At 36.6% G+C, this 18,619-nt stretch overlaps 1 protein-coding gene across 1 annotated transcript; it reads left to right on the forward strand.

The window, feature by feature from the left end:
- The first annotated feature begins 1,831 nt into the window (after nt 1–1,831).
- Nucleotides 1,832–16,722, forward strand: LOC136249145 (uncharacterized). Its single transcript, XM_066041088.1, has 15 exons — nt 1,832–1,977; nt 2,954–2,992; nt 3,059–3,256; nt 6,664–6,798; nt 7,964–8,047; nt 9,635–9,783; nt 9,846–9,933; nt 11,184–11,387; nt 11,447–11,880; nt 12,158–12,263; nt 13,469–13,632; nt 13,713–13,791; nt 14,339–14,470; nt 15,922–16,086; nt 16,139–16,722. The coding sequence occupies exons 1-15, from the start codon at nt 1,962–1,964 to the stop codon at nt 16,432–16,434; spliced, it is 2,289 nt and encodes a 762-aa protein (XP_065897160.1). The 5' UTR covers nt 1,832–1,961; the 3' UTR covers nt 16,435–16,722.
- The last annotated feature ends 1,897 nt before the right edge of the window (nt 16,723–18,619 follow it).

Raw genomic sequence — 18,619 nt, forward strand, 5'->3', positions numbered from 1 at the left:
AGCTTTGGCAGCTGACAAGGCATCAAAAACAGCTACTGGTACATCCTGACAATCAGGAGTCAAAAGAGATTGCCGCAGTTCAGTAATCAAAGGGTCAATGGAATGTTCAACTGCTAAAATGAATGATAATTTAGCTGACTCCTTAAAATGTGGCAGAAAAGGAAGGTCCAAAACATCTGGATGAAAAACCGTTGCTGGTGTACAGTAGTTACGAGGAAGGTTTAACCATCGCTTCACAAATTTTCACTGATGACTGAGAGGCCTGAATGGACATCATAGATAGTCTTTCTACAGCAGTGTGAAAATGAAGGACAGATGTCACAAAACTTGATTCTTTAGGATCCACACCTTGTTACTCCCCCCTGATAGAGCAATCATTGATAGCTACATTGTAGACACGTCAAAATTTGCTGTTTCATATTATCAGAGCCAATTTACGTGTAGCTGACAGAGAAACACCGATGGTTTTGCCTGTAGAAATTTAGTACAGTTGTCGCTACCGGCAGATGTTAACAGTGTTCCCAATATTCATTGAAAAGTATTCATTGAAAACTGTGTGGAGGACAACTTGATGGAGGACACAACACGACGACCATTGAAATGAAGAGACACACATTTAATTATATAACAGGTTGGAATTCAAAACAGCACGGTCATTCCGAAATACAATATATGAAGAAGGTAAAATCTCACTATTCACCCAGATATTACACCATACAAACAATAGTATTATTTTAGGGTATATAGCTATAGCTAATGTGACCAAATTTCAGGGGTACTATATTCGTAAATCTGTTAATTTGATAGTCATTTGTCATGGGAGTTTGTCATGGGATCATCAGGTCTCAAATGTATGTAAGAAAATGTCATATTATTTACATATTATTAAGTCACATGGTAAGGTTCTTAACCGTCATATTACCAAGTTACTAATTGATAGTTTAGTATTTTTACATTTAGCTTATGCTCTGTCTGTCTGGGGGCCATCAGTTAAACAACAATCAGTTCAAAGATTGCAATGTTCCAGAACAGGGCTACTAGATTATTGTATCATTTGCATTGTTCTGATCATGTTACGGTCCACTATCGTAGTGCAAAATGGTTACCTTTTTCACAACTAGTTAAGTACCACTCTGTATATATAATGTTTTACCAATATCATCATGATTATGGACGAGGCATACCACTTGAGCCTCCAATTCAGTTTGGCAAGGTATCTAAGTACCATACTAGAACTAAGGAAAATTTTGCACAACCATGCACTGAGATGTCACTTGTCATTTGCTCAGTCATTTTTTTTGCAACAGAGGTACACAGTATTAGAACTCCTTACCAGCAGACCTTAAGGATTATGTACAATTTGATGATTTTAAGGAGAGTGTGCAAACTTACCTTTTATCTGTCTTGTAACAAAGTAGCTAATTTTGTGTTATTGTGCTTGCTTACATAATGTATGACGTTGCATTTTGTCTGTAATATTATATATATATGTGTATATATATATATATGCATGCATGCATGAATGTGTGTGCGTGCGTGCGTGCGTGCGTGAGTATGTATGTAACTAGCTCCGATCAGGGAAAAACGGCCATGCCAACTGTCAGGAGCTTTATAAATCAATCAATCAATCAATCAATCAATCAATCAATCAATCAATCAATCAATCAATCAATCAATCAATGCCAAGTATATGCGGGACCTGGGCCACATTATCACTGATATAGCTAGTCTCGTGTCCCGACGCGGACTAGCGTCAATGGTGCGGTTTGTGCATTAGCGCTGGCCCGTGTATCCAGCCCACTGTTTGATCACATTCTTGGAATTCCGAACAATCACAAACAAGTTCAATCATACCATAAAAAGTTACACTCCAATTCAGAGCTTGAGCCATAAATTCTGCGTGCTAGTCGCTATACAATTGTGACCTACGCTCGGCATCGTTGGTGGATCAGACAAGGAAAATGAAGTTCACTTCAGGTGCGCTTAATTGTAGATAGCAATATAGCCTATACTGTTGCCTGCAACAGTCAGATTGTAGCTAGCTATAACTTATACGTGTACGTAGCTATAATATCATGGTTAATTAACACTCGTTTACAGTGCTGATTGTTCTGCAGTTGTCGTGACGCGCCTGTCATCCACAGCCGTGTGTGCAGGAGTAGCTAACTATAGCTATCGTCTGGCGTATGCTGAGCCAGGGACGATTTCGCAGTGCAGCCAGACCGCTTTCTCTTCTTTTGTCATTGGGTCTTCCGACCCAAGCAATGAAAAAGTGCATGGTGCGGCTGCGCCTACGCCCGGCAGCGTGAGACTCGGCTTGCATTGGCTAGTTTACTCCGCAGTCCATGAGCTGAGCCCTATAGCTGCGGAGAAAATGTTTAAAAGAAAAGCCAGAATTTTTTCTCAAGACTGTAAGCCAATCATATATGATTAGTGGTGACCTCGGTGGTGACAGTAAAGGGTCAGGAGCACATGCATACGTGTGCGGTTTAGCTCCATTAGCTACAAGTTCAGGAAGGGGACGTATAACAGAGTAAGGTTTTATGGCCTCCCCATAGGAAATGATGGTGAAAATTTTGAATATTGCACCAAATTAACATTTGAATGAAAAGATTCGACTATTATTATTAGTGGGTCAAGCAGCAGTATATTGGCTGCTACAAATGAACCAATTTCAAGTACTTACGTAATTCCGTCCATGCATGAGCTTATAGTTTATTAAAATAAGGACCCAGCTCAATGCGTACATACTATAGCTATAGATAAAACTCCATGCACCGCTGATACTACTGACATACAGTAGCTGATCCGTAGCTATGGGATTGGCACATATAAAGCTTATAGTAATTAAAGCATGCCAAACCTATTTTGCAAAATGTAATAGCTACCTAAATAATAATTATAATATATAGGCAGCTATCTAACTGCATGTCATTTTTAATCTTTTTTGCAGTGATATTAGCTGTGCTCTTTGCCTCCTGCTACTCTCAAGGTATTTTGTACTGTATACTGTATAGATTCTTAGTTGTCCAGGGTGATCTTATTATGTAATATGCAGACACTGGTACTCGAACAAGGCCAACATGTCCTGAACTACAACAGATGGACAGATTTTCTTTTCTTGATTGTGATGGTGATCGGTTTGAAGAGGAGCAGTGTAGAAGTAACTTAATATGCTATTGTGTTGATGAAGTTACCGGTGACAGGACCAGCAATAGAACATACACTAGAAGAGAGGTTGAAAGTGGGGAACCTTGTAAGTTATATGTTATACAGTACATGTTATTATGCAAAGTAATGTGAAATGATACTATATATTAAAGTGAGACAATTTGTAGGAGTTAAAACTCAAAAAGTACATATGTGACCAGATTTTACAGAACCGATCCAAATCGCACATCAGGCAAAATCAAACTAACACCACCAGTGGATAGCTACACTATCGTACTACAAGTTTTGACCCTCAGCACTACTCAAACTACACGAGGCTGGTTTTTACACACGTCTTTTCTGGGTGGTGTGGAGTGCTCAAATGGCGGTTTCAGGCCTTGTGAAGGACCTGGCTTGGCAAGAGTCAGTGGTTTACTGGTGGACAGCCTTTTAATGTTGGCCAGACGTGTTCTCTGTTGATTTTGCTACATATCAGCCACTAAGGAGCCAGCACAGCCCTGTAATCTCGTGTCTGGACTCCAATCGTGGTCTGCCTCCATTATGAGGTCTATCTCTTGCCCTCCCCGCCACCCCCCAGCCTCCACCCCCCAGCCTCCACCCCTTTGTGAGCACTCGTGATACTACTTTGCTCGTCCAACTGCTCAGATTTTCTATCTTATTTGGCGGGAAACTGTACAAGCAGCTACAAGTACTGGAAGTGGCTTGAAAGGTAACAGATTGATGCATCTTTTGTGTAAATTTCATACGCGTGCTTGCTATCCTTGGAGAGTTATGCTGGCTTCAATTCTTTAAAACCGTTTATCTCGGAACTTCTAATGTGCGATTTGGATCGTTTTTCCAAAATCCAGTCACATATAAGCTTGTAACAAGGAGATTGGTTCTTAGCTGTGATGTAACAATGCTTTAATACCTATTTAATGCTTCCTAGCATGCATGTTTATCAGCTAGCTAGTAACTTCATAACATCAACAGTGTCATGGTTTATCAGTTTACACTGCTATTGCCTTTCTCACATTACCCACAACCACAATGGTAGTCATCCTACTATAACCAAAACCACATTGCTGGTCAGCCTACACTTCTATACTTCCCATTTCAGCCTTGTAAGTCCATCTCCATTAGAGGAAAATTCTTATCAGTTACTTTATCATGCTTTGTCACATGATCTAGAGCTTGTGATATGTATGGCTTCCCAGACAAGGCACAGATGGAATTCATGAGAGTTAAGAACTTTCCTGCACATATCCTAGCAGTATCCTGTCAGCTGAGTGTCTGTTTTAAATCCGGCCGGTTATAATGTCAGTTTTGCTGTGGTGCATTATGGTTATTTGATGCTGCCTAACATGTTTACCAGCTAAGCTTGATGCATTTCTCAATTTACGCACATATAGATAAATGCTCACAACCACAATGGTGCATGGTCAACACATAAAAACCACAATAATGGTCAGCCTGTACTTCCCATTTCTTAAAGGCTTGTAAATTCATACTGTGATCCATGTCAATCTGTGTAGTGTCATTCTTAATCACATGATGGTACAGCTTGTGACATATACAAGTTCCCAGAACAAGATACTTGTGATTATGGAATTCATTGGTAATAATTATCTATTACACACATATCAAGTATCCTGAAAATGTAGATATACTGTATACTGGGAGACTTTTGAATGGTTAAATTTTCTTGAAAACAGCAATGCATTTTTGAAAAAATATTTTTTTGTAATTTATCAGAAATAACTAGCTAGCTAGTAGCTACAAGGACCAATATTACATCTTAGAAGTGACAATCAAAGAAAGTAAACAAAACAAAGTTTGAGTGCATGTTTTCTACTTTATCAGTTAATTATAGGCCTCAGTATAAAGCTACTGGAAGGTGACAACATGATTCAAACTATTCCACAAGTGACGCCATGAGTCTTGAAGCCTAAGAGCTTGAGAGAATCATTATCCTAGCCTGAGTGAAATGATAGCAAACACCTAGAAGGGATGAAAAACACCAACTAGTCATGGCTCAATCAGCAGGTAAGACCAAACAACATGTTTTAAGCTACAAAGGAGGAAGAGGTAGCTAGACACGGTTCGACCAAAGCCATTATCAATATCAAAGCAACAAATTCTACTGTATGTGATCAACGTAACCATTGTTAGCTTCCTCCAATCAAGTTGACTTCACAAATCTTTCTAGTTAATTATTAATGTTGATAATGAGAACAATCATACACTATTTGCATATGGTTTCAGTATAGAATTTGTGAGGTAATTATCATCAGTTTTATTCATTATTAACACACAATTTACATGCACATGCACACCACACAAACTAACACACACCTGGCCTGCTCAGCCTGTCATAAGACAATGGCAGGGTCCTATATAGATCTGAAGAACTAGCACTAATTTAGGTTGAATAATACTATCATCGCTAGTGTCATTTGTGATAAATATTGTTGTCTAACACCCTTTAGATAGTAGGGTTTAAAGTAGTGTCCTTTAAATAGTCAGGGAAAAAGTGTCCTTGCTTTCAGCTACTCTGGGACCTAGTTAGTAATGATTCACAAACCCAGAAGATATTGCTTCTACACTCCATTGTTAACATTAGAATGCAATTGATTAAACTCTTGCTATTAGTTGCAAGGACCAAAACTTCACAATCAAACTCCGTTTCCTTAAATACTGTAAAACTCACCCAGCACAATCCAATAGCTGGTAATTGAGCTGCTGTACAAATGTATAGCGTAGTTTGAGTCGTGTTTTCAACTTGTATGACCACACCCATTTATTAAATCGCATTGATTTCGCACTACATGCCATCTTATGTAGCGCTGCATTGTTTCTCCAGTCAAATATTCCCTCAATCTTTGTCTATCTTCGGAAATGAGTGGAGAATTTATGGAGTTTTACTAAAAACATAGTGCTGCAAGGTGCGCACAGAAACTACGCCAGAAGAAATCCATATTTGAGATTTAATTAGTTTCAATAGAATGAATGGTTGAACTGCAGTACTGTACTAAAAAATCATTGTTTTCTGGGAATTACAGCCCGTATCTTGTGATTTGCAGATATTTGATGGATTTTTGCCCCCAACAGAATTTACCACCACTGCAGCTGTATTCAAGTGAGGGTTAGTCCAACATGTAACAGCAGTTAGCAAAATTAATTATTTTTAAGATGCCAATTTTTATACATTGGAAATTCTACATGTAGCATTAACCATAGTAGAGTTATCGACCATACAAACCAGCATATAAGTAGAGGAAGAGTTGGTCTATAATGTGGTGTTGTAACTTGTTTGCTTTAGTGTACATAGTTCTCCATAATTGCAAAAAAATATCCATTAAACTGGAAATTGTGAGGTAGCTAACTGCTACTTTAAATTAAGAACATGTATACCCCTTACAGTTGTATCTGTTAGTGGTTATCTCTTGGTGATAGTAATACAGTTCACAATGCTTCATGCTTTTAAGTGTGGGTGCAACTATGTTTGCATAGGTGACGCCCCTGATGATGATGATGACACTAGATGTCCTGCTTTAGAGGAAGCTGTTGAACGTTGTGGTGGACTTACCTGTGTCAGAAAACCAATTAGCAATGAAACATGTTTTCAGTGTGTGGAAGGATGTCAGGGTGAGTTCACTAGTATTGTAGTTTTGATATTATTTCACTACGAAGTGCCAAATACACTAGTTGCCTTTACCAAAATTATCAAACGCCATCCAAATTCACCACTAATGACAACATTCGTTTTGTATATTGCAGCATATTATATCATAGTGTGATAGTACTGTATGGTAGGGATGCACTTTTCTGCAAAAAAATAATATTGACAAACCAGTCTTAATAACATACCTAAGGTATAATCAAACACAAAGGTGCCTTCAATACAACTTGAAACACTTCCAATAATAAGTTTCTATTTTAATGTAGTGGAAACTTTTGACTGACTGACTAATCAATGCTTTTGCAACCACTTCCATTCGGATTATGGAATTATAGATATTACAGGAGTAAAGCAAGATTTCTGGTAGTGATTTGTCCTTCTAATCTGACTAAGAAGTAAAGGTGTATATACCTTAATTTACGTACTGGTACAGAAAGAATCTAACTGTGACTGGCTAAGCAAAACCTGGCTGTTTTTACAAAATTCTGTTTTGCTATGAAAATGTATTGGAATAAAAATACACGTGCATAATAAACTTTACGTCTTAATCATATCGGTATATATTGAAACAAAGCTCAAATCAATAGACCTATACACCATCAGATTTGCTTGTTTATGGAGAGTAAGAAAATCATTGTTTCATGTGTGTACAGCAATAGGAAATGTAGTATGGGCATTTGTTTACAATGTCATAGAAATAAAGTTTACCGTCATCATTTCTTTGTTGATATGGCCTGAGGAGTACAGGGGAAGCACTATACATATCTTGTGGGATTTTCCAGTTCATGGTGAACAGATTGAGCCAAGTTCCATTTTCATAGCTTATTCCAGTCATGAATTATGGGTGATTAATTAAATTCCTGTAATTTATTTGCTGAATTGTTGCTGTACAAATTAAATTATAGCTGTTCCTCAAATGTCTAGCACTACAACTCCAAGACTATTCATCATAGACTGAAATTTTGGTTGTCCACTCCTTTGTTACTATAGATAACAAAGAAGAAGGAATTTGAGGAGTGTGTGAAAGCAACTAGTTTTTGTTCAGCCGATCACAATTATAAATGCAGTACAGGATGAATAAGCTATAAACCAATAAACAAAGCTAGTTGTTATATGTAATGAATATTGTAGGAGGTACAGTTGACATTTGTAACTGTGAAGATGATGAAAGGTGTGTTATAAGTGGAGAACTAGCACGTCGGGAATGTGTAGAAGGTAAGAAGGTAATCATATTTATATATCTCAAGCAAATAAGTTTAGCTTAGTAAAAACCTGCATTTCTCTTTGTGCATGAGTAACAAGGTTTGTAGCCATTGTGTGTGTGTGTGCGTGCGTGCATGCGTGCGTGCGCGCTTGTAATGTCTATCTGTCTGTCATGCTGCTTACTCACCAAACTCTGAGCATGTTGACTTATTCCTTGAAATGCTCATCATCCAACTGCACTGGGATTCATACTGCACGCTTCTGCATGCTTTCATTATTTTGTCCGCTACAGCATTTTGAAGGCCATGGTATAAGGAAAACTTGAACTACATTTCATTAAAACTATACCTTTTTGGACACACATTTTACAACTCATCTTTTAGGTCATAGTTACTCGGCATCCAAATCATATATCAATTCGCACACCCATGATCTGGCAACTTGAATATTGTTGTTGTAAATTCATGCCTACCTTTGTTTAGTCTTTACTCTGCATTGAAGGCACTGGGGTAGGGAAGACTCACTGAGGTATATTACTGTCAAAACTACAGGCAACTTTGGTGTTCACACACCAGCCTATTAACATCCAACCTGGGTTCAAAACACTTGTGTACTGAACCTTTTTGGTAACGCCTTTTTGTTTTATATATACCCATTTTTATATCCACTAACTATTATGTTCACAGTTTTTCAGCACTGGAATAGAATGTTTTGCAACATATGGGACTCTCAGAACACTTTTGTGAGTAGGGCCTGATAGGGCATGACATTTTTGTCTGTCTCTTTGTCCTGTGTGTTGTGTTAGAGTAGGTAAAATTTTTTGTGGGTTTGTACTTTGTTTTTTTGCTATATAATTACACCAAGAGTTAATAATAGTGGAGAGGAGAGTATCCAACACAGTTTAGGGTCTCTATAAAATGATTCTGAGTAAAAATCAAAATGATTCCATCAGACGTGTTAAAATGTTCACACTGACAGAACAAGGAAAAGTAATGATGATTAAAACAATCTTCACCTACAATAAATATTACAAATTACAGAGTTTTTCAGAAAGAATCCCTTTGACTTACTCAGAATCATTTGTAGAGACCCTACACTATGTTAGATACTCTCCTCTATTATTAACTCTTGCTTACACTCTCCAGAATATCTGTATCTTTTAAGCATATAGAGGTGCAATGGTATACAAAACTGTAAAAAGTTACAATGCAAGCCATTAGGCTTTGTTCATAGCTCATTATTGCTGCAGTAAATAGTGAAGAAGTACAGCCTACATTACATGGTAGGGCAGGTACTTCTACGTATGCACAATAGCTGTATTACTGACCTTCATGCAGATAGTTTGCAGCTGTGAGAGGCGTGTGCAGTTGCTTCCCACCTCCTTTCATTTTATCAGGAGCTGTTCGTGCCTTCGGCGCTTATAGTCTGTTAGTGTACAGTGTAGTTGTGGTCAAGTATTTTAATGGATCATTTGCTGTATTACATACTAGCTAATAAGAATAGCTAACTATATGCTTAGGTAATTCAAGTTAACCACCAAAATGGTCACCAGCGTTCTTGTATTGTATATTTTTAAATGCTTATGCTTGATGTATATAGTGATGACTATTCCGGAGGGTGGACTTTGTATTCCTGAGAGTGACGACGACAATGATGATGATGACAGCGATGATAATGATGACAGTGATGATGATGATGATGATGAGGAGGCTTACCAAAATTCAGTTGATACCCTTCGCCTCATGCAGGTTAACTGGTTGTACACATGTTAATGATTCTTACAGGTATATGTGTTCTGATGTTTATGTAGGAAATTATTGGAGAAGGATGTGGGGAGAGGCAAGTATGCAGGAGGACTGCAAGTGATGTTATCATGTACAGATGTCAAAATAGAACAGGTAAGCTTAGTTGCTTCTGTGAAATTTTGTGAATATAGACAGATGCTCAAACACAAATAGAGTGAAATGGAAATCAAAAGCACAATGATTACAGTTGCTACTCATGTATAAGTGGATATTTAGTTACCTAAAAATCCAATGCCTAGCTGTGTTGTAAATAGTCATTGTATACACAACAAATAATATAGCTTGTGAGTTGCTATTGTTTATTGCTAGGCTTAATGTCCACTAATGAACTAAAGTAGACTGCTCTATTAGAGCATGTGACTGCTCTATTAGTGTATTTGCATTTCAGAGATGTATCAAAAAGATTATGTATCACACTGCAGGAAAAAGTTATAAATTATTAATCCTAGAGCTCATCAGATTGTTCCAGAATATTCCCTAGTTCCTAATTATTTGCACTACCTTTTGTTCCTAAAATTATTCCAGCAAAATAGATGCATGTCTAGTTATTACAACCACAAGTGCAAATTATTGTAATAATGGAATCATAACAATTTTGGTGTCTCAATTATGCTATATATACATATATATATTCTTCTAACAAAAGTTCATAATATTTCTATTGGGGGATCTTAGGCTATAACCTGTGCATACAGGGAGGGTCAGAATAGAATGGATGGATTCTCAGTGTTGGAATTCATAAAGTGGTATATTGGGGGTAAGCTACTAACCATTGTAAACCACATACATAATATATAGTGGTACAATAAACGTAAGCAGTACTCCTGGTATATTTTTAGACATGACCTTTGTTTTTGGTACCAAGTTAAAAGTGACACTTCAACTGTGAAAGTTTTCTGCAAATTTCTGGTAATAATAATTAGTCAGATACAAAGTATTATTGAAAATTTCCATGTCTTAGACATACCACATTGCACCACACTTGCTGAGCAGTAGATGAGAGTTATTCTGAATGAGACTGATGTCAGTTTTCAGTAGGTGCTCATCTTCCCCGAAAATTATTTTCTACATGCAATAATTCATCTCACATTCTATGTACTCTTCCATCTTAACATGATTAATATTATGACCAGCAGGTTTTAAACACATATAGTATAACTGTTAATAAAGATTATAGCAATCAATTATTGTAGTAGATCAAGCAACTTTTAATGAAACTTAGGCACATGCTCCAGAACTCTTTCACATTTTAAATTACAGATAATACCGATAACTGACATTTATTTTATCTGTTCTTAGTCTGTAAATAATTTTATTTAGTCCCTTGACTTGTTTTATTTTAGGACCATGTTATGAAAATAATGGTCGTCCAATTGGAAATGATGCTGCCACTGATGTGCTTGAATGTGAAGAAGATGATGGTACCTATGAAGTAGACCAGTCCAGTGATACTCATCGCTGGTGTGTATTCCCAAATAATGGAACAGAAATCCGTGGTTCACGTGTACAAAGACCCAATGATATTGATTGTGATAGACTTACAGTTGGTATGTCTTATTAAGTGCCAAATAGAATACTACACAATCATTACATATGTATCCCATAGTATCCTGTCTAGCAAGGATTGCTGGTCGTGACTTTAGAGTTAACCATGATGATTATGATATTATTATTCGGAATAACATATGTCAATTTTGTCGCTGCAGTAATGGACAGTTTGACTTCTGCCGCACAGTTAGATGCCCATACATGGAAGATGACACTGGAACTCGCCCATGCATGTTTAATAGAACAACAAGAATTGCTCACAGACAGATCTTTGAAGATGGCTGCAATACCTGTAGGTGTTTGAACGGAACTTTGCAGTGTACAGATCGTGATTGTGATGATGATGACGACGATGATGATGAACCAGATTGCAACAGGATGCCTCGTGACTCTGTGTGTGCCAGCAATCTACGCACATACCCCAGTAGATGTGCTGCAATAAGAAATGATTTTGAAGGGCCCGAGATTATCTCAGGGGCATGTACACGAGAGGTACAGTCATATATCTGTGAATTATATGTCTTGTGTTCACACATTATGCACTGTCTTTGCTTGTCTTTACTTTCTCCCTAACTGTTTTGTAGTTGCCTCAAGGATATAGGGCAAAGCCTTGCATTAAGTAAAGAGGACCAGGTCTTTACATCCCAAAATGTCAAAAATCAATTTGTATAATTATTTGTTTTACAATTTCTAACATCAGGTGACTTCTCTTAAAAGTAACTAGAATTGTATTATTGTTATATAACAGAGACATTTTCATCTTCTCTAGAGTGCATGTGGTCTTTTCCCTTGTGAGGATGGATATCGTTGTGTATCACTATCTGCTTCATGTTCAAGCAGAAGAGGCTGTGATGCAGGAGACTTCAGAAAGTGTGGTAAGATAGGCTTGTAGGTTAATGTATGAAGTTTCATTTAAATGCCAGTAAATTGGCTTAATTTTTCACAACTGTTTTTTTTTAATGGAAAGTGAGGCACACGTACACTTTGTATGAATGGTAAACTTGAGTCTCTGTGTTATGTTTCATAAGAAAACAGTCAATAACATATATATTATACCATAGAAATTAGCCTATGCCCCGGCATAGTGTAAAGGACTGTGAGTCACACATCACCACTCATAATGTCACAGTACAACTAGTGTCATCATCCACACTTGGTAAATGTGACTGGTGCCTTGAACTGCTGCCTGAGGGCAAGGATAACTGTTCTGCATGTTATAAAAATGTCAAAAGTTATTAAAAAGCCATGCAATGATACATTAAGTCGTGCATTAAAATACAGAGATTTCTGGTGCTTAGAAAGTTAGTTCAATGAGCAGTATATCCCAGCTGAGTGTTCAATGATTGGCCATGGCAGATATGTACCAATTATAATGATATTTAGTGCTAATAATGACATTTCCTTCATGAGATAATAGAACACCTTAAGTTGCACAGTTATCCTGGCCTGTTTTTAAAGTCCTATATGCTTTTCTGTGCCATTTTTTATTGCAAGATTGCAACTTACTCATCAAACAGGGTCAGAGGACAGTAAACAGCATCTATAAATTTACATATTTTGATGACATGTAACATGCTAAACTTCCAACTTTAAATGGTTAAGAGAATTAAGACTTCCAGTTGGTTTCATTTTGACCTAGCGTGGTTGTTAGCTATAGCTATATAGCTATATAGTTATCACTCATGATCAACAATTGAGAAGACATTTTAAAGTGCAACTACCCTGAAAGCCAGTGTTGTTAGTTCATCATTGTGATATGATTCAAAATGTGGAGCCCAACCATCAGCAACTATTACAAGTGCCGGTCATTTCTTAAACAGACACTGACATTTCGGCTTTGGTTTTGGTAAGCTGTATGGTTAGCTTTTCAACTAACATATATATTAACCACTACATGCTGAAGCATTGTGAACCCTAAAATCTTTCTGTGGTGCTTTAACTATAGTGAAGTTGTATTGTTTTCCATGGAGTTAAATGTTAATGACATATGTAAGCTGCAACAGTAGTATAGCCCACCACTTTATTGCACTTATAAACTCTTGTATGGACCGTGTTGTTATGGTTTTCTTGCATTATGCAGTTAATGTCTCTCAACTGAGATGCCCAGACATGCCTGATGCTTCAATGCAAGTATGTGGTGAAAATGGCCGCACCTATCCAAGTCTCTGTCATTTGGTACAACAAAGTAGAACTCAAGTGCAGTATCGTGGTCCTTGCAATCAGGCAAATTGCCCTGTTTCACCCGTAAGTGCATAATAATATTATATTTATAATTTTGTATGTGGAAGTACCTACAATAATTAATTGCTGTGTATGTTACTCAGGTGTGTGGAACTGATGGTATTACCTACCGTAGTATCTGCGCTCTAAGGATCCAACCAGATGTACGTTTAGATTACAGAGGTAAAGCAATGTTTTTGTGTATGTTAATTATTGGTAATCAAAAAAGCAAGAAAAGTGGTCACGAAATTTATCACAGTTTTAGTACTTTACACTACTGTAATTGTTGAATTTCTATTTACTCTTAAATGAATGAAAATTTTACATAGAATGTAATTATATAGTTTTATGGTTGGTGTCACAACTGTAAAAATAAAAAGAATAATTTTGCAAAGCGGATAATGTGGCCAGCATAGATTATTATCCTATGATCATATCTATGATGCCAGTGTTTTACTACAGAAATATTCTTGCTACATACAAGAATATTTGTTGATCTTCAGTCTTCATGAACTCAACACAATCAACATGTGAGAATGCTCCAGCTGAAAATCCAATCTTTTGTAAAATCTGTCATACATAAGTAATACCATATAGCATGAAAATTTGAACAATAATAACATTTACCATCTTGCCATATAATACTACTAAAATAAGTCGAAAGGATATTACAGTTTATGGATGTTGTAGTTTTTACAATATGGTTGTGATATCAATATCATTTTTACAGGTGAGTGCATGATGCCTATGAACAGAACTGTTAGAGATCATTGTGAGAGAGTTCGTAACAGTAGACGATGTGCCATGCGTACTGGCTGTAATGACAGGGTTATGCCATCAGATGGATGCTGTCCCATATGTGGTAAGACATTTGGCGCATTGACTATGAAAAACATATTGCTAATGTGGTTGAAAAATTTGTTTATGCATGTTTAAAAATAAAATTAATGATGATGGACAAAACAAGTAATGCAATAACTAAATAGGTTGCATTGCACCACAATGTAAAAAGTTTAAGCTATACACATGTACAGACCAGCTGTTTGTGGCAGAAAATGCTTGTCAGCATGTCTTTTTGTTACCATGCAAATGCAAGAATTGAACTAAAAGGGAATTTTTTTTGTTGAGCATTAAAGGAAATGTGTTCTGGGGAAAGTAAGCTTCCAAGGTGTTTCATCATGTGGATGGTGAGGAATATCTCCAAAAAGTTTTCTCTGAGGAAAAGGTAGCTATACAGAGAAATAAAAGTTTGTGATAATTTTCAGGATCCTGCTACCAGGCTTAATGAATGTAACATACAATTGTATATAGCAACCATAATGCCACCATGATGCATACAGTACAGTAATAAGGATCATGGAGGTTGGCACATTCTGACAAAAAAAAATTCACCAGAAAATTCCATCAGAGTGCCTTGGCTGAGGTCAAAAGTTCCTTCAGTGCAACCCAAAATGTTTCCAGCAATTTGCCATTTCTACTGACTGACTTACAAATGTCTGCAGACAAGCATAACTCAATAATGACTAAGTCTAGGGGCTTGATTCTTTCCCTGTTAGTCGGCCCTGTGGGTGCCTTTGACATGTCACAGTATGTACAGTGCATGCTTCATGGACTTAACTTTTTCCTCCTCATTTTTTATTTTCATTTTTATTTTTTGCATAAGATGTTGATTTGTGGTAGTACATTGTGGTTCTGTGTGGCTCTGCTGACTAACTACCATGTTTATCATCTGTATTTTCTATTGATTGCAGAGATACTTCTCATACTGTACTTCATTTAAAACACTGTGTAATGAGTTGAACAGTGAAGAGTAATGGCCCCTTTACTTCTCAGTAATTGATGGTTGGGCACGCATTCAGATGCAAAGTTAATTGTCCAGTGCCACGCATTCTTTTTTTGATGCAGTTCATCCGTCATAATTATATTACAAAAACAATTCAAAAATTCAGGGATCATGGAAGTAAAATAGAGTCTATACCTACAGATATAATCCCTAATTCAATTCAGTAATGGCTACAAACTAAAATTTAGGGATTAAATATCTACCAGATATAGACAACTTAATTCCCTTGTTTCACTATACTTTTTGTTGATTGCTATGATTGCTAATCAAACATCAAATTCTTGTAAAAAGTCAACTTGTACATTATTAATTATATATTTAAGTAACATGACTTATACAGTGTACAGTAACAAGTAGATGCTCTAATATTAATTTTAATGTGAAAATTCATGACTATATACTTATGATTTAAGCTACATATACATACTAATAATATAGTGTTGTTTACTGTAACACCATGATGCCTACAGGTGGTGGAGTTAGTGTGAAGGTTGATGATGAAGGGATAGAAGCGTACATTGAGGCCATTAGGGATTTAGCAACTAGCAGTGCTCTAAAACAGCGAATCACTGATTCACGTGTGGTTAGGGATAGCACTGGCATGTGCAATGTTATAGCACAGTTTGTTTCAACTGGTGAGGGTTTAAATAGCTAATTGCCATTGATATCCATTCAATTATGATTTAGGTGATCTTGAATTGTTGTATGAAGCCAGGCAGGCTGCAAATAGTGGTAACTGTGCAAGAGAAGCTAGGAGGGCTATTGCGGCAATCAATGAGATTGGAGACAATCAAGGCACTAGAACTCGTCGACAGACTTCAACAGGCGATGAAACAGATCTCATTTTCAATTTCATGACAGTTGCCACAGATCTTGATGATTCTACTAACACAAACACTGGAGGTGGCGGCGGTGGAGCTGCTTTCTTTACCATGTCATATGCCATCCTTTTTGCAGCCATGTTGCTAGGACTAGTTGTGTAGTAGCTGACTATTTATTGACATGTACCACTGACTTTCTTTAAGTGTTGTAACTGTGTTATATATTAGCTATATTACAGGCCTATATTTTTATTATTTGCCAATGTAAGTTACATGCAGGTGGCAGGGCCAACTGCCTTATAACATTGTATCTTCTTTCGTTTGCTTAATCTAAATTTTATGTACATACATACAAAATAATGTACTTTTAAATTAATTGCACTCAGGCTACTGGCACTGGTTGCCAGTAGACCTTCAATACATGCACATATAATTTTTTTCATCTACTAATGTTGCTGTACATGTATTATAATATGTGACCGGATTTGCAATAAGGGGTCATCCACACACATCCAATTCTATGAACTTTGGAAGACTGTTTAAGAAAGATGCACGCCTGAAATTTTCACCATCCATTAATCTATGTTGGTGCACAATACTAATCAAATTTTAAGGCAATAACTTTTACCAAACTGAAATTATGAATTGTCAGAGTTGGTAAAATGGAAGTGTGTGGAAGACACCTTTTCACAAATCCAGTCACATATAATAATATACAGATGTTACTAACTGCTTCACACATGGTTTATGTGTTGTGATATCACTGTATTGTGAATAAAATTGCTTATGAGTGCATGTGCAATATATATATATATATATATATATATGTACTCCCTTCATATAACATACTAGGTGGCTGTGATGACACTTGTACTAAAATTGCACACTTAATAGGTTTTCAATTATAATTGCAAGTTGGCTACTATATTATACAGTAGACCTCATTGTATATATATCTACAAGTGCAATGAAAAATTAGAAATTAATTTTTACATCTATCATGAAATTTAAAAATTATGATGATAGTCATGCATTAATCTTCATCACCTCTAAACACTTGTCATGATCTTACCGCAATATGCCATATAGTATCATAATTTTTAAATTTCATGATAGATGTAAAATTAATTTCTAATTTTTCCATTGCACTTGTAGATATATATACAATGAGGTCTCCTGTATAATATAGTAGCCAACTTGCAATTATAATTGAAAACCTATTAAGTGTGCAATTTTAGACAAGTGTCATCACAGCCACCTAGTATGTTATATGAAGGGAGTACATACATTTTATCAGCAGCTACAAAAAAATCTTTGATGTAGGTGAATCATGAAAAGCGTGATGCCGAACAGATTCAAACCTGTAATCCTCCCATGCATTGTGATAGACTAAGTTGTGAACCACCAAGCCACAATTCTGCAACCTACCCTTGTGTGCCTCTTCTACCTTATATGCAACTCAAGAACAAACTTGTATAAAGAACCTACACTCAATGAAAAAGAAATAACCAAAGCAGGGCCATAGCCAGACTTTTATCTGGGTAGGTTCTTTTAGAAGAAAGGTGGACCTTTATATGGCATGATGCAGATTACATTATGGTGTGCAAAGCACACCCAGTATGCGAAGCATGCTGTAACTAGGGGCATGCTCCCCCCAAGAAATTTTTTGAAAATAGATACTAAAAGGTTGAATAAAAACCACAACTTTTAGGTAAGCTCAAGACCAGCTATTTGGATGACATTTGGGAAAATATCTCTACTGGTACTATACTGTAATTATACCGTCTGTACATGCATGTGTTTAAATATAAAATGTTACAGTGAGTAAGAATGGGAAAGATTGAGCGCTCTGTCATGGGGCAGTGGAGCAGAACAAAGAGTGTCTTAAACAATGAAATTTATACATTGCATGGCCGGGAGTTTACGAATGCTATTCATGGGCTCTGCATGGGGGAGGGGGCTTTTCCACCAAATTTTTATATTTTGATAAAAGCTCTAGTTTAGACGATCTCAATATGTTTTTGTAAATAAATTAAGTAGTTATATACAGCTTTTTAAAAAAACGTAATTGTGACTGTTCTATTAGAGTAACTGTTCTATTAGAGTGGCTGACTGCTCTATTAGAGTATCTCGATCTTGGCACTGAATATGCTACTCGGAGCACTTAATTTAGCTTCTTATTAATGGTATTTAGTAAAGCTAATGGATTTTTGTGACTGAAAATTTAAACTCGTATACTAAAATTGTGGACCTCCCCTTCCCTGGCTACGGGCCTGCAAAGCTGAAACCAACCCTCGATATTATTTATATACTAACTAAGATTTGCCTGTTAAGTATAATGATGTCT

The sequence above is a fragment of the Dysidea avara genome, chromosome 3, assembly GCF_963678975.1.
Source record: "Dysidea avara chromosome 3, odDysAvar1.4, whole genome shotgun sequence".
In the NCBI taxonomy this organism is placed as follows: Eukaryota; Metazoa; Porifera; class Demospongiae; order Dictyoceratida; family Dysideidae; genus Dysidea; species Dysidea avara.